The 25,338-nt window shown below is 41.8% G+C and overlaps 1 protein-coding gene across 4 annotated transcripts in view; it reads right to left on the bottom strand.

Annotated features, from left to right (window-relative positions):
- Bicc1 (BicC family RNA binding protein 1) overlaps positions 1-25,338 on the bottom strand; it is a 214,785-nt gene that overhangs the window by 139,979 nt on the left and 49,468 nt on the right. For all 4 annotated transcript variants that reach the window (XM_027395114.2, XM_027395115.2, XM_035451212.1 and 1 more), the window contains exon 2: positions 2,525-2,571. In XM_027395114.2, the coding sequence (XP_027250915.1) occupies positions 2,525-2,571 (47 nt within the window). The remainder of the gene's footprint in view (positions 1-2,524; positions 2,572-25,338) is intronic.

Below are 25,338 nucleotides of genomic sequence, written 5' to 3'. Positions count from 1 at the left end.
GTGTGGTGAGGTGACAGTTCCCCCTTGCCTCGTTCCACTGTAGAGGAACCCTGGCTCCATTTCTTTTTTTTTTTTTTTAAGATTTTATTTATTTATCATGTATACAACATTCTGCTTCCATGTATATCTGCACACCAGAAGAGGGCACCAGATCTCATAATGGATGGTTGTGAGCCACCATGTGGTTGCTGGGAATTGAACTCAGGACCCCCGGAAGAGCATTCAGTGCTCTTAACCTCTGAGCCATCTCTCCAGTCCCCACCCCCACCCCACCCCACCCCACCCCCCCCCGCTCCATTTCTATCTGGTGCAAACACTGACATTATTTTTTTCCCCATAACCTCAGACATTTGTCTTTTATTAAGTTGGTTTTACCAGCTTGTGCTTTCGAAGGCTATGTGGACACCAGTCCCTCTCACCAGGCTCCTGCAGACAGCCCCTTTCCACCTGAGGACAAAAGCTGCTTCTGCACTTGCAAGTCAGAGCCAAAGGAGCACATGTGTTCCCTGGATTTAGACATGTGTTTCCACTTACACTGTTCTGATATATACACAGCCTGGGAGGGTGATAAATATTAGCAAATCTTCTAAGAATCAAAGTCCTGTAGCACAATGTGGGCTGCGCCTTAATTTGGCTTTTAATGTGTCTGAATCACGGGAGTCTAAAAGCTCTACCCATCTCTCTGTGAGATAAAGAAGAGCGATAAGGTAGGATGCCCACCCTACCCCGACAACCTCTACTCCCACCCCCACCCACCTACCCTCACACATCCCTTTGTGCCCCAGAGAGCTCCCATCTATACTACTGCTGCCAGCTGGAGGCAGATGTGTGAGTGCAGCCACTAGGCTCTCTGGTTCTGCCCCTCCTAGCCAGCCTGTCACAGGTCACTACTGAGAAACTGAGTATAATTTGGTCATGAACCAGTGTCCCTATAGCCACAACAAGGGCTTCAGTAGTTTACAAGGCTTTTGTGGAAGCCCAAAACAGGGACTGGAAACCAACAACCTGGTCCATACTATTTGGCCAATACATCACCATTAGGTTTTTAAAATTTACCCCCACACACACACCTTTTTTGGATTTTCCGAAACAGGGTTTCTCTGTGTAGCTTTGGAGCCTATCCTGGCACTCGCTCTGGAGACCAGGCTGGCCTCGAACTCACAGAGATCCGCCTGCCTCTGCATTCACACACATGGGTATACATGTGTATGCATATGGGGGCCAAAGTACAACCTTAGTTGTCATCCCCATCTACCTCCCTTGAGACAGGGTCTCTCACTGGCCTGGAGCTCATCAATGAGGCTATACTGGCTGACCAGAGTGGCCCAGGGATCTGGGTAGCTATACTTCCAGGGATCTGGCACGACAACAGACCACCATCACCATTGGCTTTTTTACTTGGGTTCTGGGAATCGAACTCCGCTCCTCATGATCACCTTGAAACTGCTTTACTGATTGAGCCATTACCCTCCCCGAGCCCAAAACTTGAACTTCATTTAAGAAAGAGCTCCGCAATGGAGGAATGAGCACTATCATATGGGATTATGTACTTTACCTAATACCAGGAACCCTAAATGTCTGACTACAGAAATTATCCACAGTTCGGTGTCTTTGCCTAGAATGCCCTTTGCTATGTATTCATATGAGTCTGTCACCAGGTGCCACACAGTCCTCTAAGAAGGTACACTTGCCTGGTTGGTTTCGGTCTCCTCAGCATGCAGCTTATGGCAGATAAATAAATACTTTCAAAATGAAGAAACCATTTGAGCCCCAGATGTGAGGAAGCCTGCTCTTAAAGCTCTTGGATGGAAAGACAGATGAATGATGGACAGCCCACACGCACCCTGCCACCAAAAGTAGACTACAGGGAAGACAAGAGATTGAAGACTTCCCAACGACCCTCTTCAGTATTGCTTAACCTAACCAACAGCCCAGCTTCCCCTGCTGAGGCTGCCTCTCCAGACATGCTCTCTGAATCAGACACAGGGTCTGAGAGCAACAAAAACAAGGAGAAAGGAGAAGGAAACTTTGGACCCTGGTCCATCTTTTCAAAAGGAAAGGCATTCTCCCATATGAAAGACGCATGACACAGAGAATCCCGATTTATCAGTCAACAATCCTAATTTCTCATCATCTTTTCAAATGGGCCTGACCATTATTTCCCCCTTGCTAGTACATGACTGGCCCAGCTGGCCTCATGGAAGGTCAGAACATTCAGGGCAGCAGGGACAGAATGAGTGTGGTGGCTGATCACAAGCAGCTCTCAAAAGACACCATGCACTGGTTACAGACCCCACCCTATGTTCTGCTCACCAGAAAGATGGACAGCGTTTCTGGACACCCACCCACCTCTAGGCCAGACATGGCTTGAGTGAGAAGAATTGGAGTATGCCAAAGCAAATGGAAAGGATAGGTCTGTATTGATCTGGGTATGAGAAATCAGCCCGCCATCTTTGATGGAGCTGTAGACACAAGGCTATTTCCCATATCTCCCCAAGCCAGACAAGAGAAAAATGTCACTCACCTTTTGAAAAAAGTCTTCCCCACTTCTGCCTTTTCCTTCAGCTGCAGCTGTAAATAAAAAAAGTGCACATTTAAAATACTTTCTTCATCTCAATGTATATATTCAAAATCCTGAAGTGCCAAGGCGCTGAACACAAAGGTAAAAACAGTGCCCCACTGGCCTCATCTGGGTTGCAAAATTAATGAAGCATGAGATATAAAATCTCACCAATTACACAGCTTTGGATTCAGTGAAGACCCACAAGCATCTGACTCCTCACTGAGATGAAAGTGGCCCCACCCTTCCACAGTAACAAAACGGCAAGAATGAACCCAGTGATCAAAGCAATAGTCTGTGCTCCCCACACTTTCCATCTGTAATGGACCCCAGGCATCTGGGCACATCTGACATAGGCCACTTCTGAGCTGGTTAACTTTTATGATCGTGTGAACTACAGTTTCCAGGGAGAAAAAAAATGTTATGCCTATATTGGGTATTTGGCTAGAACTAAGTGAATGTAGAGACTTGGAAAGTTTGGGTTATCTTTAAGTCTATTTATTCACTGACCATGCCTATGTCTGACCTAACATCCTTGTCATCATCTGATTGTCAGGGTGACACTATTTGTGATCTATTAACTTAGCTTCCACCAACCCCAACCAAAAAATGTCCTCAGGTAGCATCTGATACTGTAACAGTGATTCCCCCACTTTGATGTAATCCAACTACCTATATCTCCACCAATACACTTGAAAAAGGAGTGCCTTCATAACAGGTGTTTTGTTCTGTAACAAAAAAAAAAAAAAAAAAAACCTTCATGAAACCATTTCCTTGTAGGAACACTTTCCTTGGGGCAACCTAAATGCCTGTTCCCAGGTTAAGCCACTCATGTTCAGCTTGAGAATAAACTTACTCTCTTTGAGGTTGTGTTTTATGTCAATAGTTTAAGTGACTAAATGTTGTACTGGGACCTAGGGTTGGTCTCTCCTACTGCTTTAATCCTCTCCTCCATTCACTCACACAGGGGGGAAGGGAAGCTTACAGTTATGTGGAAGGGCACGTGTGTTCACATGTACATGTCCACAACACTTGTTAAAATGATTAAAGATGCAAGAAGTGGAATGGATCTATCCCTGAAGAATGATACTTGTCATTAAGTTTTGATAAGCACCTACTGTGTAAGTAACAACTGATAAAATTTAAATTTTTCTTTCATCAACTCAAATTTCACAACCACATATATGTTAGTGCTTATTTTTACCAACATACTTGCATCAAAAAAAAACCAAAACAGAATACATATTTCTAGGAATTCCAAAGACAATTAGAGAAAATAAATGAAAATACGAGTTAAAAAGAAATAAAAATATTCTATTTAATGTGTGGTAGGGTTGACATAATAAAGATGCCCACGCCCTACTCGATAGGACCTGGGGACTATGTGATCTTCAATAGCAAGAGGGAGCTATTGAGAGAAGCAATCTGAGAGAGGAAGAGTACTCTGGGTTATCCCAACAGCGATAGTCACCATGTCCTTGCAGTAATAAAGCAGGAGGGTCATATTACAACATGACAGCATGATAATAAAGTAGATGGGAGAAACAAATGCAGAGATCAGAAAAGAGAAAGACTTGAAAGAGGAGGTGGGAGCCACAGGAGAAAGAATACATATAGCTTCCAGAATTGGAAGCCAAAGAAAGGCAGGATTCCTACAGCCTCTGGGGGTGATGGGGCGGCTGCTAACACTTTAACATCAGCCCAGAGAGATCCACAGCAGACTTCTAGCCTTGGAACTGTAAGATGATGAATGCAAAATGTGCTGAGCCACTAGAATGGTAGCAGTTTGTCACATCAACAACAGACACTAATCCTTGAAGTCAAGCCTTTCTACACCCTTTTTGTACCAATCCCACACAGGCAATACACACTTAGCAGACACTGCCACAGAGAAAGCCTCTGGGCTTTACTCTGTGGAGTAAACTGTCTCATTTGGAGGAAGGTCAATACAAAAGAACCAAAAGAAGTAAAACTGAATTCTAAACAACTGGTCGACCACAGCTGGAGGGTCTGAAGGGTTTCCTCCAGCAGAATAAAACAGACATCCAAACCCAAGGGCATAAACCAAACAGCAAGAGTCTTGGAGACTTTGCAGCCAAAGAGCTCTTGAACAAAGTCCTTACTTGAGGTTAGAAATAGATGAAAAGGTTTGTGTTCGTCGATACTTTCATGGGAACAAAGTAGCAAAGACAGCAAGATTTGAAAGAAAATTTAGTGACATTCAACAGTTCCTGTATGGAAGGAATATTTAGTATCTCAGATATTTTTCAAAGTCCATAAAAACAAACAAAACCCCTTTGACTGGATGTATGGATGAACTCCTTCACCTCAAGAGTCCACAAGTGTCAACTCCCTGATGCAAAGGCTTCTACTATATGTGTTCCCTTCAGGATGCTGTTCTACTCAGGACAATGCTGTGGAATAACCCTTCTGTACACTGTGAAAAATGTGTTGCTCTCATTGTTAATAAAAAGTTGATTGGCTGATAGCTAGGCAGGGTTTTCCAGGCAGAAAGAATGCTGAGAAGAGGAAGGACAGAGCTGAGGAGTCATGAACCAGGAGCAGAAGCAGGAGGACATGTGGGAAATGAGGTAACAAGCCACATGGTAGAACTTAGATGAGAAATATGTGTTAATTTAAGCTGTAAGAGCTAATCAGTAACAAGCCTAAACCATTGGTCGAGCATTTATAATTGATATCAAGTCTCTACTGGTTTATTTTGAAGCCAGTGGTCACAGCAAAAACTCTGCTTCAAGGACAAGCTCACCATGTCAGAACCTCAGAGAATATTCAAAGAACAACAGGAAAATTTCTGTAATTAGAACAAAAATACAATTAACTATGTTCTGGAACCAGGAAGGACACTAAAATTTAACCAGAAACACATATTGTTAGCACGCTTGGGGTTCGAAGAGAAACAGCAGACTGGGGAGCCACAAACAGACTTTCACTGGCATCAAAAATCAATGGCCTTTTTGACTCTGATAACTTGTATGGGATGCCCCATCCCAGTCTATAAGGTCACAGACTGATAAGTGAACTGCAGGTACTACCAAACCTTAGCTCTATCAGTCAACTCTTCCCTGCATAGCAATACCTACCAGACAGTTTAACCTGTAAATTAAACACAGTAAGAGATCAATAATTAACAGGTAATCATAAAATGAACAACTAAAAACTACACTATAGTTAAATTTACTGCAGCGAATACGATCCATCAACAGATTTACTGCAGCAAATACGATCCATCAATACCTGATGAATGCACTCAAGCCTCTTGTCATGAGGGGATGTGTCACAAGACCTGTGTGAGGTGACAAAGCCAGGTGAATGTCATGGGCCTCGTCACACAGTGTTAAAGCTATTGCTCAAGGGTCCTCACAGACAGGCTCTGGGGAACCATGATTCTACCTCATAACTGAGATGGCAGTCACAAATGTGTGGGTGGTGTATAGGGTGTAGATACAACAGGAAAAAAGGATTATTCATATCCCAATAAGGATCATGCCACTCAGACTGGGGAGACAACTCTACGAGTAAGCACAGATGAGCCTGGCTTTCCTTGAATTTTGATGGATTTGTTTCCTAAGCTCCTACAGTCAAGGCAAAACACCCACACCCTGGTTGGATTCTTGCTTGCATCACTGTTTCAGATGCCACCTAGGGCTCAACTATGTCTGAAACTTTGTAAGTATCTGTACTTCAGCCTGAGGCTGCTGGGTCTCCTTGGGGACTTTCACTAACTCTCAGAAACAAAACTGTCACGGCTGTAGACATCAAGAGAAAATGTGCCCTGCCTTCTTGTCCCTCAAACATGAATCCTTCAGAGTCCAAACCAGAGAGTCTAAAAACCCCAAGTTTCTCCCGAGAAGTTACACTTGGAGGGGAGAGGGGTAAATCAACATGGAATATTTTTCTCAATGTAAACTCAGACATTTGACATGCTGATTCCATAGACCCAGGGAAGAAGAGAGACGGTTACTCTCAGTCCACAAATATCTGGGTCCTGTGCCAAGGAAAAGAAACAGCCAAGTCCCGACCCGTATTCAGCTTACAGCCCTGACCATGTGCGAGCCAAAGCCACCCAACCAATGAGGCAAAACCAGAATCACAATTCAGTTCTAGCAACAACCTTCCCAAAGACCTCTGCAAACCCCCAGTGCTGTCCAGATTAAACGTTATGTGAATCTGATTATTTCTCTTCTTGTAAGAGAAGCTAAGTCCTTCTGTTCTCTTCCCACAGGGGAGCAGGGCAGCTACTGCTAGCATTGATGAGGAAATAGAAAAACTTTGGGAAGACCACCAGAGAGCTGGGTTCCAAGGGAAAAATAAGAAACACAATACTATCTTGACCCTAAGCATTTCATTATGTTTGGACAAGAAGATGTTGCCTATGAAATAAGCCGACCTATGTTCTCTGCTGTGGGGTTACTCAACCACTGCAGTCTTGTTATATTCTGAGGGCGAAACCACTCTCCCTTGGGTCTGCAGTCTTACACACTGAGACTTCTTTGTCCCTTTCCTCCACAATAACAAGAAAGTGCATCATAATTTAATGTTGTATTTTTTAAATCACCTTTTACTATCACTCTGGCATAACCTTCCCAGTTGGATTTTTTAAACCTTGGCTTTCCCCTAGCCAATGAAAGCAGCTGTCTTTCTTCCCCTCTTCCCGGCACACAACTCTGGGAATAAACTCCCCCAGTACTACTGAAATATGGCTGGCTGGATGTTCAAGCAATTAGTTTCATGTTTTGAGCTGAACAATTCATTTTTTGTGTTTATAATAATTTTGCCAAGGCTCTGCCATGTTTTATTTCATATTTTTTGCCTCACAAGAAATATGGGATGGCAAAGCCCCTGCCAATAAAAGCGGCCGAAGTTGAAACAGGTGTAAACTATTACCAGAACTGCCCCCCAACTCCAGAGAGCTCCTGGGTAATTACTGAATTAAATGGGGTGGGATCCTGTTTTAAAGTCTTCCTAGGGCTCAAGGAAACTTCTGTTTAAATATCCTTTTTCTTTTCAACTGCTTTTCTTTCATAGCATTTGATGCTTCATGGGCGTAAGTCTAAAAATGCAGGTATGAGGAATATTAGATTTAAGACATAATACCAAGTCTTTCAACTTTACCTGGACAAACAAAATGAGACCCAATAAAAGTTGAAATTAAAAACAATAATTGTGGTCCAGCAAGATTTCTCAGTGGGCTTTAGATGCAGATGCATCTTTTTCTTGCTTCTAAGATGTATTTCATGTAAACATTGTACATTTATTATTGTAATATATACTATTATGCAGCTTATTTTACCTGGAACTCATTAGGCTGACCAAGAGTCCTCCCTAGAAGACAGATGGGAATGTGGATAATGATTAGGTATTATTTGAAAAAAAAGATTTCTCAATGGGTAAAAAGTGCTAGCCACCAAGTTTGATGACCAGAGTTTGATCACTGGGTCCCACGCACGAGGTAGATGGAGAGAAAGGACACATGAGTTATCCTTTAACCCCTATAAGCATATTGTGGTATGCACCACAAAAACATACACACAAAAATATAAATGTAGTAAAATATTTTTCAATAATTGTAAAATGAATTTTCTCAAATATATACATCCCCTCCCCCCAACTTTCAAATGTGTGTGGAGATGTTATGTGCAAGTGTGTGTTTGAGTATGGGCGAATGCATGCCACACCGTGCATGTGGAGGTCAGAGGACAACCTTGGGTGCCAGTTGCCTTGCATGAGATAGGGTCTGTGTGATGTTTCACCACCACACTAACTGGTCTGAGAGTTTCCAGGGATTCTCTGTCTTCCATGTATGAGCACTAAGATTAGAGACACTTACTACCATGCCCTGCTTTGCATGGGCTCCAAGGATTTGAATTTGTGTCCTCACACTACGCCTCAAAGCACTTAACCTACTGAGCCCACTCCCCAGCCTAGTCTTTAAATCCATTGCATTAATTTTTTTTGCTTTGCTTTGCTTTTCACACAACCTACTATAGCATATATGAAATTAAGTTGCCTTCTGGTTGCCAGGCAGACAAACTGTTGCAATTCAAGAACCACCATTCTTGCCTAAGATGTTTAAAAGACATTCACTTACAACATCACTTTAACTTAGGTACTAAAAAAGCAGTGCCATACATTGTATTTTGTATACTAACCATTTCCAGAAAATTCCCCTGGGAGCCGGCCAGCTCTACTCAAAGGAGTAGAGGAGAAAATGTAGTGAGGCTTTGGTGTCTACCTGCATTTGGAGAACCATGATATCTTGATAAGTCACACCTAGCACTATGGACTGGTGGCAAAACTCTGAGTAAAATAGATGTGAAACTTACATTTAAAGTGTTTTCCAATGATTAATTTTGTATTTGATTTCAAATCTTATCAATAAAAAGTACCAACTGAATACTGTATGACTCATCACAGCAAGCAGAGAGTCTTGCAGACATCTCCCACAAAGCTTTCTACCTGATTCTCAGAGCTTGCTGTAAATAACTCAAACCTACTTACATTGAAGGAAATTTTATGTAAGCTTACTGAAACAGCACAAAAGAAGGAGGAGGAAGAGGAGGAGGAGGAGGAGGAGGACGACGACGAGGACGAGAAGGAGAAGGAGAAGGGGAAGGGGTAGGGGAAGAAGAAGGGGCAGGGGAAGAAGAAGGGAAAGAAGAAGAAGGGGCAGGGGAAGAAGAAGAAGAAGAAGAAGAAGAAGAAGAAGAAGAAGAAGAAGAAGAAGAAGAAGAAGAAGAAGAAGAAGAAGAAGAAGAAGACGAAGAAGAAGAAGAAGACGAAGAAGACGAAGAAGACGAAGAAGACGAAGAAGACGAAGAAGAAGAAGAAGACGAAGAAGACGAAGAAGACGAAGAAGACGAAGAAGACGAAGAAGACGAAGACGACGACGACGAAGAAGAAGAAGAAGAAGAAGAAGAAGAAGAAGAAGAAGAAGAAGAAGAAGAAGGGGAAGAAGGGGAAGAAGGGGAAGAAAGGGAAGAAGAAGAAGAAGAAGAAGAAGAAGAAGAAGAAGAAGAAGAAGAAGAAGAAGAAGAAGAAGAAGAAGAAGAAAGAAGGAAGAAGATGACAACAACGACGACATTTTTTCTATTAGCAGTGGCTGGGTAAAGAGTAGTTCTCTAAAACACTGGCTTATTTCTACAACCAAGTGTCTATGGTCCTGGGACTGGAAAGATGGCAGATAAGCACAAATGATACTCTTGCAGAAGACCTGTGTTCAGTTCACAGCATCCACACCAGGTGGCTCACATCACCCTGTGACTCTAACTCTCTTGGCTCTGACACCCTCTGCTGGACTTGCACATACATATGCACACAGCCATACACATACACACACATTTACACGTAATTTAAAATAATGAGAGTAAATCTATTCAGAGTTTTCCTATGGTCACAAATACAATGAATTGCGCTGCCTTGACACAAAAGAGAAAGTTCAGGGTACAGACTCAGCTCGAGTCCGTCATGCAGATTCTCTCAGCCTTCCATTCTAGTCTACCTCTGTTCCTTTGTGTTGGCCACTGATCTCCAGAAACACTTTGTGACAGGAACCCCCAGGGTCCACACCAGGCTGGGACTTGGGTAGGAGACGTCACCATCTTCCCTGTCATCTCTTATGAACTGAGACTTACTCTTAGTCCTATAGCAGCCTGCTTGCAGGCACCCCTAATTCAAACTCAACTCCATTCACTGGGGACTCCACCTCTTGCTGGAGGTGGAGTCCCCTAGCTCTTTCTTACTGGAAATTCCAGCTTTACCTCATAGCCCATCACCATTCCTTAGTGTTACCGGCTGAACCAAAGAATACATTCTCCCAGAGACACCCCTACCCTCAGCCACTACATTTCCCTGGGGTCCAGAGTGGGCAAAAGCAACCAAAGAATGAAATACCCACCTAATAAAGACCAGCCCAAATACCTACGCCAAGAAATACCTCTAACATCATAAATCCAGATGCATGGACCCCCGTGCAAAAACACAAGAAACACTACTACACTTTAAATCACATATTGACCTACACATAGTGATAGTTGGTGACTTTAACACCCCACTGTGTCCAGCAGAGAGGTCACTGAGACAAAAACTAAACATAAAAATTTTGGAGTTGTATGACATACATCAAATGGACCTAGGAGACATCTACAGGACATTCCAGTCAAAAGACTATACTTTCTTTGGAGTATGTTTCATAGAATTTTCTCCAAAATTAATCACACACTAGGACACAAAGCAAATCTCAATAGATATAAGAAAACTGAAATAACACCCTGCATCACATCTGACCACCATGGATTAAAGCTGGATATGAAAAGCAGCTAAAGAGCAGAAAAATCATCAAGATTGACAAACCCTTAACCAACTTAACTAAAAGGAGATAGAAGATGCAAACTGGATGGAAACCCCCAAATGTAGCATGTATGTCATTGAACAGAGAGAAGTCAAGGTGGTGTCTAACCAGAAGCTTTACCACTACTGACTTGTGTTCTTCCTACTGGAGATATTCTGCTCACTACCGGAGGAGAAAGGTAAATACCAACACAGCTACAAAACCTGTGACCTACAAGTGACTGGCCTGTAAGCTTTACCACTACTGACTGGTGTTCTTCCTACTGGAGATTATTCTGCTCACTACCGGAGGAGAAAGGTAAATACCAACACAGCTGCAAAACCTGTGACCTACAAGTGACTGGCCTGTAAGATATACTGGTGCAACTGTGGCACAAAACGTTACTGGAGTCACCAACCAGTTTTCTATCGTACTTAAGGCCCACTCCATGAGATGGAACCCCATCGCTGACACTGCTAAAATGGCCAAGGACATTAGACTAGACAGGTCATTTGCCTAGGGGAAGACCTATTATTCTGCTAACGGACTATATCAATAAAATGAGTCCTGATGTCATATTGTTCCACTTGCAGATCGGTGCCTTATTCAATCCACATCAGAAAAGATTCTAACAGTGGATGGGAATTAACAGAGACCCACAACTGAACACTGTATAGAGAACATGAGACTTTGAAGCACTCAGACCTAATTGGGTGTTTTCATCAAATCCCTCCTCTCAAGGCTCAGGGAGCTATGCAGAAAATGGAGTAGAAAGAGTGTAATACCACCTCGAGCTGGTGGCGCATGCCTTTAATCCCAGCACTTGGAAGGCAGAGGCGGGTGGATCTCTGTGAGTTTGAGGCCAGCCTGGTCTACAGAGTGAGTGCTAGGACAGGCTCCAAAGCAATACAGAGAAACCCTGTCTCAAAAAAAAAAAAAAAAAGAAGGAAGGAAGGAAGGAAGGAAGGAAGGAAGGAAGGAAGGAAGGGAAAAAAGAAAAGAAGGTAAGAAGTGTGTAATACCAAGAGGAGACAGGTGACTCCAAGGGAACAGTGTCTTCCAGTAACAACAGGAGAGATACACATATTAATTCACAGATACTGTGGCAGCATGCACAAGGTCTACACAGGAAGACATGGGCTCCCACCCCTAACCAAGAAACTATCTCCAACTGGCACCCACTTGCAAAGGGAAAATTCAGTTCCCTCCAATGAAATCTCATTGGGTATGCAAACCACACTTTGGGGCATGCACCATGCCCAAGAATAGCTGGCTAACACAAAATGAACTCAATATTCTTGTGGGCATTTTGTTTCATTTTCTTTGTTTTGGTTTTTTTTTTCCTTATTGGTATTTTGCTTGTTTAATTTTCGTGTGCATGCATGCATGTGTTTGTGTGTGTGTGTGTGTGTGTGTGTGTGTGTGTGTGTGTGTGTGTGTGTGTGTGTGTGTGAGAGAGAGAGAGAAAAATATTTCAGAAAAAATGAGGGATGGAAAATATGATCAAAATATATTTGTATAAATTTTTAAATAAAAAGAAATCACAGGATGGTGGCTGCTCTTGTGTAAGAATGTGCACATGTGCACACATGAGCACAAACATAAACATACACTTGTATTTCGGTGTATACGTATGTTAGGAAACAGCCAATAAACACGAAACACAGTTGTTATCTGAGAGGCAGAAACACGGGGTACTTCTTTGTATCTTTTAGAAAACCATTTAAATAGTGTGCTCTATTTTTCAGTTGGGAATAAGTCATTTTCAAATCTGCCTTCCTACTGAAGAGTGGAACAAGTGCTTAGCATTTCTGGCTTGTAACAGTATCATTTCGGCATAGATGGCAGCCTAGAAAACATATGAGATACTAGTTGAGGAGGCAGGAGAGAGAACACTGTATCAGAGGAGTCCAGTGGGTACACAACAGCATTGTGTCAGACCTGGATCCCAGACCTGCTAGTGCTTTCTGGACAGAAACACTGACAGTTGCTCAGATCTCAGAGGACAAAGGTTTTATGCAGCCCTGATGAAAAGCATACATACCCTCACCAGGCCCGTTTTGTGGGGAAAAATAGTAAAACAGACAGCCCTTACACATAGAACTTCAGATATGCCTGAAGCACATTTGTTTCTAATTTGAAACAAGTTGCTTTGCCCTATTGTCATGTAACTGCAAACCAGAATATATACGTTTCATCCCATTAAACAGCCATTCACATAAACTCTTAAATGGTTTCTTGGCTATAGGTTGGGCCAGACATTACAGATATGATCATCAGTGCTACATCAGTGCTACATGCTTTATTCAAGCTGTCTGATTCGTCCTGCTATCCCCAACAAGAGCAACAAGGCCTTTTCTTCCCTCTTCAAACTGTCCCCAAGAGTTTAAGACAGCTACAGCCTGGGTTTCATAATGTTGATTCTCCAACCATTTGGAAATGTTTCTTACTTTAGGCCTGTGGAGCCTGGGGCTGTGCTTGCCACTTGAATCTTTCTAGTCCTTGTTAGATAACAGGAAAGTGAGTTCTTATTCCCCAGAGCACTGCTGCACAGTAGAAAGACAATGTTTTTCTCCAATGCAATTCCAGGTTTTATAAGCACATTAAGGAGGACAGAAATCAAACAGGTGAAATCAGTTTCAGTGGCATGTCTGTTTAATCCCATATAGAAACACCTTATTTCCTTTTTTTTATGTCCTTTGCCATAGAGGCAAAAAGAAAAAGAAAACACCAAAAGGAAGGGGAAATAAAACCAGAGAGAAAGAGGAGAAAGGGAAATGAAGGAGGGACATGAGGAAGAGGCAAGAGAGGAAAGTTGCTTTTTTCATTTACAATTAGTATTATCAGAAAGACAGACAAAAAAAAAAAACAAAACAAAACAAAACAAAACAAAAAAAACAAAAAACGATGAACTCCTAACAAAAGAAATTTTTGGAAGCAGGACACTTTTAAATGGGAACATTTTAAAGAACAAGAGAGAAATTCTGTGCATTAAAATATGGAAACAACACAGTCCTAATGGTTTGGATTTTTTTTCCCAAAGAAGAGAAGAGGACATACACAAAATGAAGAAAAATATTTTTTAAAGTCAGTCCAAGAGTTCACAACCAACTGCATGTTTCTATGAAAGTAGATGAGATAATAACTATTTTTAAAACTCAGAGAGATATGCTAGAAACCCTCCAAAATTAAGTGGTATTCCCCGATTTGTAAGGCTGACAATATTTACAACTGAATAACGCCATCTGCTTCTGAAAGTTCACTATGTCTGAAAGAGAAATTGCCTTAAAAGCTTCCAGGGACACAAACACAAGTCATAGACAATTAGAATGAATCAGAACTCTCAAGCCCTGGGAAGCTTCATGACAAGGGAGAAAGCCCTAAGTGTCTAAGACAAAATGATGTTCAACACAAAACTCTTTACTTGGCTGAAGTCTCAGCCAAGTGGAAGGACAAAATAATATCTTCGGGATTGCAAAGTTGACCAAGAAATAAAACAAAACAGACATTCTTTTCCTGAAACTTCCCTCAGTAGAGTTTGCATGCTCCTAAGTAAGGGACTGAGCTGAGAAAGTAAGGGACTTTCCTTGATACAAGAAACTTAGAAGTGAATAAAGAAAGGGATGTGCAGACAGTTTCAAAGACAGAGTGAAGTCTCCAAGTAAAGGCTGTTGGGATTTAGCTTAGTGGTAGAGCTCTGGCCTAGCAAATACAGGTCCCTGGGTTTGGTCCCCAGTATGGGAAGAAAATAAGATCACAGACTTTTGAAAAATAGGCTTCAAGAGAGACAGCAGCTGTCAGGGTCATAGAAATATCTTTAACTTACATACTTACTATGTTGAAAATCTTAGTAAGATGATTCAAAAGTGTAGGAAGAATTTGTGGTAGAAAAAAACTATTAGATCTGCAGAAAAACAGTAAGACAATTATCAATTCCAGGGAAAACAAACTTCTGACAAAGAATACAGTATTTGTATATTCTCTGACATTTCAGGGAAAGGTAACATAGAGAATGTAAATACTGAATAGAGATTTAACTAACTTTGATGTTCAATTGTATTGAGAATGGAAGAAAAGGGTAGAACTAGGTCCTTTCTTCACATGAGACTATTACTAAAGATATCAAACTTAGTGAATGGGGGAAGCAATAAATATAAGTGATTCAGAAAATGGAGTAAAAGTGTAAGACTGAAAAAAACAACTCAGATAAAACATGACTGGAACTAAGAAACAAGATACTGCAGGGAAAAACATGACTGCCCTATAAATAACTATATACCATCTCATTTTCAAAGCATTTCTGAATTACTTGATAATTTTACTATACTAGCCTGTGCTATCTTAAAATTCATACCAAAGAGAATTGAAAATAAAAAAATAAATAATCTGTCCTAACCAAGTTAAGGCTCAAATATTCCTTCCCACAAGTTGTTCCATAAAATTCTCTCCCTAAAATAGTAGCACTAGAATCTAGCACCTTTAGGGCCTAATTAGGTGATGAATATAAAACCTTTATTAATAAGGTTAGTGCCTTTATAAAACAGAACCTAGAACAATCCCTAAACTCTTCCAACACATGAATGCCCAGCTCAAAGGTGTCACCTATGAACCAGAAAGTGGGACCTTATGTTTCTCCCCTCCCACCACTTCCCAAATTACTACATGGAGGCTTATATAAATTGCAAATGCTCAACCAATAACTCTCACACCCATATTTCTATTTATGGTTTGCCCCGTAGCTCATGGCTTGTTACATGTCATTTTTTACACATCCTGCTTGTTTGGTGGCTCGCTGGCTGGCCGGCAACTCTGACTCTGCCCTTCTTTATCCCATCATACTTAGGTTGGTTCCCCAGCCTATAAGTCCTTCGTGGCTACTGGCCAATCAGCATTTTATTATACCAATCTGAGTGACAAATCTTTACAGTGTACAAGAGGATTATTCCACAGCATCTGAAGGCACCTTGAGTTTTGACTTTCCAGTCTCTAGAAGTCTAAGAATAAATTTCTGCTGTCTACAAGCTAATTTATAATATTGTGTTACAGATACTCAAACCAGCCAAGACACCATCACGAGGTGGAATGTTTGAGCCTTCACAAATTATAAAGATTAAAAATCATGCTTTCACTTAATTTATTTGTTCTTGATCTAGTGTTATTTGTATTTACATTGTAATTTTTTGGAAGACTATGGCTAAAGTTGAGTGGTTCAAGTATCACTATCACGCAGGTCAGCAACTATAACCCCGGCCAGTTGTCCCTTTTCATCTAATCTACATTGTGTCTTCATCTCGGGACATAGAGAAGCATGGTTATTATAATGCAGAGGAGTTAATGTGAAAACATCAATCATTTCATACAGGAAGGCCATGAGGGTCCCAGGGCACTCAGCATAATATTATAAAGAGGTGCCATTCAAGACTAAGGGGTGGTAGAAACTGAGTTTGCTTTAACACAGAACTGTTTCCACCTCTCTCTAAGCTTGCTCTCTTCTCTCTGTGTCTCCAAGACTGCCCCATGCTCTGTCTCATTAGAAGGGGCCAGTTCTGAGAGGACCAGGCCAATGACCAGCAGAACTGGAAGACATCCTCCAGTCAAGAAAATCAAGTCCATGACCCACATACTCATGCTATGACTGAAAAAAGAGGCATGGGTGACAGTCACTCCACATGGACCTGGCTACTGTCCCAACAGGTTCTGCTTCAACCTTCTGAAAACTGTGGCTTTGCATATAATCAAGTCACTATAAATCAAGACAACCCCACTCAGAAAGCCTACGAAAACATTTGAGAGATCTCATTTCCTAAGTTAAGCATTTTGTGGCTGATAAATCATGAGCCTATTTATATAAAATTATACGGGCTCCCTCCACTTGAGATGCTTATGTTGAGAAAAAGATGAAGGTATGAAGGGCTAAGCCATCAACTTACATCTCTAAAAGAATCATTTGCTTTGGTTCAGCTGGCTTGAAACTCACATCTGATTATAATTTAGCCCATTTAAAAAGTCCTTGCTGTGTTAACGCAAATTCGTTTTTCATCAGTAGGTAGAAAAATCACCTTTAAATGTGGTTTCTATCTCAAACAAAGCCTGGAGAGTAATTTTAGGGTAATAGTTTTTGGCCTCAGATAAAAGATGTAACAGACACCGTTAGCTCTATTTCCTGTCAAGAATGTGTATGTACATCTACAATGCAAACCTGGTGGTCATATGCTAAGACTTAAGGGCATTCTTAGTCCCAGAACTGTTAAGAGTACGATTCTACCTGATTAAAATGTATCCACTACAGTTTCGTAGTGAGACTGTGTGTGTTTGCCTTTCTGGATGTTTCTGTGGACTGCTTCTTGCACTGTTTACTCTAAAAAGTTGAAACTTGTTATTAAGTTCAAGGAACCTGGATGTCAAAGACACAGCATACCCATCTGCCACATGATAGTCAAACTTTCCTGGAAGTTTAATGATGGTTTTGTTTCCTGCCAATTGGCAATAGTCTATGAAGTTCTGGGTACTTAAGTCTGAGGGACTCATTCTGAAACACATAGTAAAAAAAAATAATAAAATACAATAAATAAAAAAAAACTTTTCTAGGAGATCATTTTGATTTTGCTAAATCTGTATAGTCGAATCCAAGAACTCTGAGTTGAAATCCTGGTCCCTAGCTAACAGTGGTAGTGAATGATAGCAGAGCTTTTGAAAGGTGGAGGAAGTCATGGTATTGTAGACACAGCCTTCAGAAGTGCAGCCCCATGTCCCTTCCCTTCCTCCCTGGCCTCTGGGAGTGGAGGAGATTTGCTCACCACTCTGCTCTGCCCCAGGCCCAAAGCAATGGGGCCAAATGACTGTGGACTGAAACCTCAGAATCCACAAGTCAAAACAAATCTGCCTCAGGGTGCTGGGTAGCTAACTAATGCAATCTGTTAATATGGGAAATATCAGAAAATAATTCTTCCCTGTAAGTTTTTGGTTTGTTTTTGTTTTTTTCATTTTCTGTGTGTTTTTAACTGCGTGTGTTTTAAGTTTATGTGTGCATACAGTTCCCTCCAAGACCAGAAGATCGTGACAGACCGCTTGAAACTGGAGTTACAGACAGTTGTCGGTGGCCATATGGGTGCTGAGAACCAAACCTAGGTTCTCCAGAAGAGCATCCTTCGCTCTTAACAGCCAATCCATCTCTCAGGCTCTGGAAAGTAATTCTTTTTTTTTTTTTTGCATTAGTTGCACAGGGGTGCAGGTGTTTATTATTTTTCATTCATATGAATATAAGGTGGTTTCTTAATTATATATACAACTGCTCTTGTACATAAAATTATTTAATTTATTAATTGATGACTGAACATTTTTATAATTGATATGGTAATTTTTAATTTTTCTATGTACATGTTAAATCATTCCCATGTATTGTTCTTTTTCTATTTTTTCCATATATTCTTAATATCCTAGTACCTACATAAAAGGTACATTTTGATAAAATAATATTTCACCTTCTTGACACAAAAACTTTGGATAAAAACCTGTATTTTCTTTTTTTTGGAAAGTAATTCTTAAACTCATTTTTAGAGAATATGATCTCCAGAGGACTTTAATCTTGGGGGAGTTATTTTTATGATGTATACAGTTCATAAATTTAATGTCATATCAGCAATAAGTAGCATCCATATAATGGCATATATGTGATACACAGACATCTTGTAGAATAATTTGACCTGTAATAGCATGGCTTACTTCTCCCTACTTGAAGCACCCAGGTCTCAAAAAAAAAAAAGGGGGAAAAAAATTATTGGCACAAATGTATTTTACTGAGAAACATATAGTAAACAAAAGCAGAGGGGAAAACTGATGTGCAAATTAAGAAAATTCAGATTATTTAGGTGATTATTCAAACATTTAGCGGAATCTAAGAAAGTGATATACTAAACAACTCAAAAGAGAAGCACATATAACTGGAATATGATTTTAATGATTGCCCTTTAAAGACATTCATGCAAACGAGAGACACTCATTGAAATACCTAGGTTATGATTATATTGTATTTCCTTGGATTTTCTTACATTATCGATACATTACTTGAGAATGATTCCTGGGTGCTGGCGAGATGGCCCACCATAAGTGTTTCCTGGGCAAGCTGGAAGGAGAAGCCAAGCTGTCCTCTGGTCTCCACACTCACACACATGCCTACATACCCACAACAAATAAACCTTTTCTAAGTTCAAAAAGAAAAGAAAAAAAAAAAAAGACTCTTCCAAACAGTTTATACACATACACACAAAAAGTAATACCAGTTAAAGCCTTTCTTCAACTTAATTATATCTTACAGTGTTTGTGAAAAGTATGAAATTCTGTGAATCAGTTGTTGCTCATGGATCTAATTAAAGCCAGGTGCATATTTTAAAGTCTGCCTTCCAAACGGAATCTCCAAATTGTCAAAGTCGAAATGAATATGCATTTTTCAGCTCTCTCTTTAGGCCCCAACACTTAACATTCCGGTAGGACCTCCTTCCAGCCCTGTCTCTAGCAGCCTGACTCTCCAATCCCTTACCACATTAAATTCCTTCAGCTTAATTGTACCTACTGGGTGGCTATAAACAGAACTGCACAGCTGTGGGCTTCCCAAATAAGCACCTTTGCAAGAATAATCACCAGCCAGCAAAAAATGATTTTGAAAAATAGGGTGCTATGCTACCAGCTGGGTTTTTACAGCAAGAGCTGTGTACAGACAGTGGCCACACTCTACATGAACCCTGAGAACACGACTCGCACAGGATCATGGGAGGCAATGGGGTCTGGCCCATCCACAACAAGGAAGCAGTAACGTAATCTTCGTGCAAGCATGCTGCAACAACTGCTGTGAAATCTGTGTCAAAAGTTGCAAGAATAGCCGGGAGTTGGTGTCGCAGGCCTTTAATCCTAGCACTCAAAAGGCAGAGGCAGGCGGATTTCTGTGAGTTTGAGGCCAGCCTGGTCTCCAGAGTGAGTACCAGGACAGGCTCCAAAGCTACACAGAGAAACCCTGTCTTGAAAAACAGCAAAACAAAAAGTTGCAAGAATATAATAAATCAAAAAATATACAGAAGCACCAATAGCCCCCTCTTCAAGTAGCTTTAATGAAAGATAAAAACACACAGAGTACCTCTGTGGATATATCTGGTGGCTTCCATGCATAAATTAAATAGTCCACCCCCAGGAAAGGAAAGGGTCCCTGTCCCTCAGCCCTCTCCTGATGCTGAAATGGAGGGAACCTAGAAGAAAATGTCTCCATTCAGGCCCTCAGCCATTTGCCTGGTGCTGTACCCAAACCTTCCCAAGGTTGAGGTGAGCCAAGGAACAGAAAGAGAGAGAGAGCTGGCGGGGGGGGGGTGCTTTGGTTTGAGTTTTTAATTATTTGGAGGATTTATAATTAAGGCAGAAAAATCAATAATGATTCCTATAACTCTCCAAAGATATAAAGTAAAAAAAAAAAAAATCTGCAAGTTTTTCCACCATCACTCTTTCTCCCAACATTTAAAAAAAATTACAAAAGAGAAAATAAAAAATATCCTATTTTTAAAATTAACATTCCACCTCCCTTGGAGTACGAACTGTATCTCTCAATACAACACATGAAATGAAGGTCATACTCACGTGAAAGTGATTAGCCTAAGGAATGAAGTTAATGTTTTCCTATAGTAAACTGTTTGGTGGAAACTTCATTCATTTGTAGGGAATCTGAAGCGATTATTATAAAAAAAAAAAAAAAAAAAAAAAAAAAAAACACTTTTGCTGGGCATTGGTGGCGCACGCCTCTAATCCCAGCACTTGGGAGGCAGAGGCAGGCGGATGTCTGAGTTCGAGACCAGCCTGGTCTCCAGGATAGGCTCCAAAACTACACAGAGAAACCCTGTCTCAAAAAAGAAAAAGAAAAAAGAAAAAAAAAAAAAAACCACTTTCAGTGGTCTAACAGTAGTTGTTGCAAAAGGTATTCATATCAATTACACAGAATTCAACACCTCTCTGGGGTGGGGGGTGGGGGGTAACACATCTGTTATCCTAGCTACTTGAGAGGCTGACTCAGGAGGGTTCCGAGTCCCAGGCCTGCTCAGGATACAGAGTGAGTTCAAAGCTACAATGAGTAACGTGGCCTGTCTCAAATTTTTCAGCAAGATTGTGGAGGGTTGCTGAAGCTCAACAGTACAGTGCTTACCCAGCATTCAAGAAGCCCTGGGAGTCATCTACTGAATTGTAAAATACATTTATTTATGCACACACACACACACACACACACACACACACACACCCAGTATGGAGAGAAGACAAAATCCTATCTTATTCTGGAAAACACTTTCTATACTTCTCAGCAAGCTATAAACAACTCCCTTTGAGAAACACTGCTAAGAACTCCTTCAGATGCAAGCAGTACAGAAGCCAAATGTGGAGGCTGAAAATTCAACTAGAGTTAATCAAAGAGTTCAGAGGAATTCACATGCTTCTCAGGGAAAGGCTGGTGTATGCTGGCTATCGAGCACATGGCCAAGCTCTGAGGAGACAATGGGCTTCCTAGAACCACAGCTGAGGCCTATCCTTAAGACCCGACAGTCTCCTCGGTGTGCCTGTCTCCACCAGTGAAGCTTCTGTCTCCTGCTGTGCCCTGAATGCCTGTGACCTAACTTGGAAGGCGGTGGCTTTAGAAGGTAGAGACTGTCTAGGGTGGCAGCCATCTAGGGATGCCTTGGTGAAGAGAATGACTGTACTCGCATAGGAGGCCTCCCCAGTGCTATCATCGTGCGAGGGGGACAGACAGGGAGGGCGACCCCCTGAACCATGAAAGTGACTCTGAATGTGATGGGGTCTTGACCTTGTACCTCTCGGTCTCCAGGCCAGCAGTTCTCAACCTTCCTAATGTTGTGACCCTTTGATACAGTTCTTCCTGTTGTGTGACCCCGACCACGAAATTAATTGTGTTGCTACTTCATAAATGAAGCCTTGCTATTGTTATGAACCATAATAAAATATCTTATATGCAGTGTATCTGATATGTGGCCTCTTTAGAAGGGTTGTTTGATCCCGGAAAGGGGTCACAACCCACAGGTTGAGAATCCCTGCTCCAGATGATGAGAATAACATCCTATCATTTATAAGCTACTGAGTTTACTGTATGTTCTTCAAGGGCTCGGTGGGTCTCCAATCTTTTGACACCATGTTACACAGCATCATCATCATCCACACACATGCTGGGTCGTGCTCATAGCTATCTGAGCTGCCTGTGAGCCACAGGACACAGGACGCGTATACCTGTCAAACATCTCCCATAGTCTATTTTTTTCTTTTGTCCCTGTAAACAACTAGTAAGATGGATCTACTTTCTAGAGAAGTGTCCCAGGGGAAGGAGTTCCATATGGGAATGGAGGTGTCCTAACCTCACTAACCCTCTTGACTGGGCAGCTAAATCAAGAATAAGGGAAGACACACACATGGTCCCTGCAGAACACACTGCATTGAGTTGATGTGTGGCAAGAGGGTGCTGCAGCAAGTGGGCGTGGGGAAGGCAGGACGCTCCAGTGGAGGGGAGCCTGCCCCAATATTTGGTAGAGGTGAGATAGCAGAAAAGATCTGAAGCCATAAAGGCAAGTCTGGTTCTCGTAGTCTCAATCGCAAAACCAGCTTCTAAAAAAATGAATTCATTTTAGTGTCCATGGTGAAGTGAAATATCCCCCGGGGGTTCCAGAGCGAAGGCATATGGTTGTCATCCCCACTTGTGCAGCATCATGGTCTATCTGTGAATCGTAACTGGCTTTTCCCGACAGTTAATCTCAGAATCTTATAAAATTACAAGGAAGGGTGGGAAGCATCAGAAAACAACCTTAAACGCTAAGGTAAGTGAAGTCACTTTTATTAGAGAAACATGGAATGATTTCCATCAGGCGCTGGGCTTATAGACATCTTCTCCAATTCTGGTGTGGTTCCCAAATCTCTCTTTCAAGTCTCAGAAACTGCACTGGCTCCTGGGAGTATCCATCTTTGCGAGAAAAGAACATGCACTCCTTCCTTCCTGTACGTGCATTAAATTTCTTGCCAGTAAGGGAAACTGAAGATCCAAAAACCCTTTAATCAGGGGGGAAAAAAATCTTGAAACAAGACTCATGTATATATGGAGGGAGCCATGTGCACATGAGTATAGTTGCCAGAAGAGTCCAGAAGAGAGTATCAGATCTGCACAAGCTGAAGTTATAGGTGATCCTGAACCACTGTGGGTGCCAAGAACTGAACTCAGGTCCTCTGGAAAAGCAATATATGCTCTTAACCACTGAGCCATCACCCCACCCCCCAAGAAACTTTCTCATAATGGCAATACCAGAAATCTAGAACTCCAGTATGGGGCCCAGACAGGCCCACAGAAATCCTTGGCACAAGCAGGAAATTTACATCCACTCCAGTCACAGAATTTGCTGCCCTCCATGGAAGGGATGAGCACTTAGCTTCACCCAGCAACTGCACTGGTTTCAGAGTATAAATGAAAGATTACTTCCCACTTGCTAAAAAACAGTTGTCTCGGACTCCTCTAAGGCCATTAGCACCAAGCCTTCTGTGGCACAATCAATCCTCCGACCAAGTACAGCACACCCACTCACAATCCCAACGGGGCTGATAGCTTATTGTCAATTGCACATGAATAAATGTATTTGTAGAATTTCTGGAAAGACCCACGAGTGGGTAAGGATAGGAACAAAAGCTGTGAATGACACAATGACTGGGAGTTTGTTATCAGTTCTCCATTAGCAAAACTGCAGAGTCTTTCCTGACTTCATTTGTTCTTCTGTGACACCCCACTAGGTCCTCACCCATTGGTGTATGCCGATTCCCTCAGAAGAAAATCCTGGGATGGACATTAGAGTCAAAGCCATTTATTTATCACACACACACACACACACACACACACACACACACACACACACACACAATCAGGGCTACTAGGAGGGATGAGGCAGCCTGAACAGTGGTGAGTGGGCTCTGCCAGAGCCACAGCACCGATTCTGAGGGGCAGTCCTCAGAGTCAACAGTAATGTCCTCATCAAGCCCTTCCAGGGGGCTTGGAAGGCCGTATGCCCTGCACACCCTTCCCTCCTCTCTCCTTCCATGGTGTCACACGCATTCAGGGTAGGTCTTCTTACTTTAATCAACTCAGCTAAGAAAAATTCCTCATGGGCAAGCCTATAGGCCCAACCTACTTCAGAAAATCCCTCAATGAGCTTCCCCTCCCTTCAGCTTCTCGAATCAAAAGGAAGCATCACAGGAGGTGAAAGAAATTGTGGAGATGGACAATGACTGATTTTGCTTGTTCTGAAATGAGTAGAGACCAACAGAACTTCTGGGATCAGAAAATGAATAAGCTACCTTCTCCCCTACTATCAGACACTCCTACACTCACTCATTAAAACTGATCCATCCCCACCACATAAGAAAACACTGGAAAAGGGAGCAGGGATATAGGTCAGTTTGGTAGGGTGCTTGTCTGCATACATGAAACCCTGGCTTCCAACCCCAGCATTCTATAGCATGGCACACAGACATATTTACACCTCTCATCCCAGCATTTGGGAGACAGAGGCTGGAGGATCCGAAGTTCAAGGTCATCTTCTGCTACACTGTGAACTCCTGGCCAGCCTACCTGCGCAGCATGAGACTCTGCTTCAATAAAAATATTTTTTGAAGTACAAAGAGAAACACTTAAATAGATTCCACAGCCCATAACAATTTGCAAAACAGTTTCCTGGGTTTTGCACTAAAAGCTCCGTATCATTAGAAAGCTCAAGTCCTGAACTATCTAGAAGACACTAAAAACTAAAGAGGGAAAAAATAATGAGCCACACTCCCTTTATTCATGAGCTTCCCTGCCCAAGAGGAGAAATGAAAATTCATTAATAACCAGGAAGACAGATGGCATTAATGTCATCATTCCAGGGCACTTATCCCCAAGGACCCCGGCTCCAGAGATAATGACTATGATACAGGCACTGAAAGCCAGATTAACAACTAATCTTGTAGAGGTCCCTCTTCCCAGACTCTACTGAAGGAAGATGCAAAAACTGGCCCTACCTCCGCTGCCCAGCCATCTGCCCAGCCCATCAATGCAAGGGGAAGGAGAATTCAGGGCCTGGTCAGCCTCTGAGGTTAGTGTGTTTCATGGTGAGAAACTACTTCTTTCCTTCGCTGACTTGAAGACAAGAGATATGGGAAAGCGAAGTTACAAAGTCTGTTTCAAATATCAATAAGGAATACCCTGTATTTTACCTCACAGGAATAAGACTGTCACCCCAGCCCAGCTGAGAAAAGTTATCCTTCGACAGTCGAGTCTGTGTGTGGTGTTTCATGTTTACATCTCAAGCAGAGATCTGAGCTCAACAAGACAGTAACAGTCACAGACTCTGACAATAGTTATAAAGAAGAATTATGAAGAGGT

This window comes from Cricetulus griseus, assembly GCF_003668045.3.
Source record: "Cricetulus griseus strain 17A/GY chromosome 1 unlocalized genomic scaffold, alternate assembly CriGri-PICRH-1.0 chr1_0, whole genome shotgun sequence".
Classification (NCBI taxonomy): Eukaryota; Metazoa; Chordata; class Mammalia; order Rodentia; family Cricetidae; genus Cricetulus; species Cricetulus griseus.
The sequence above is the reverse complement of the archived record's forward strand: the minus strand, read 5'-3'. Positions and strand labels throughout refer to the sequence as shown.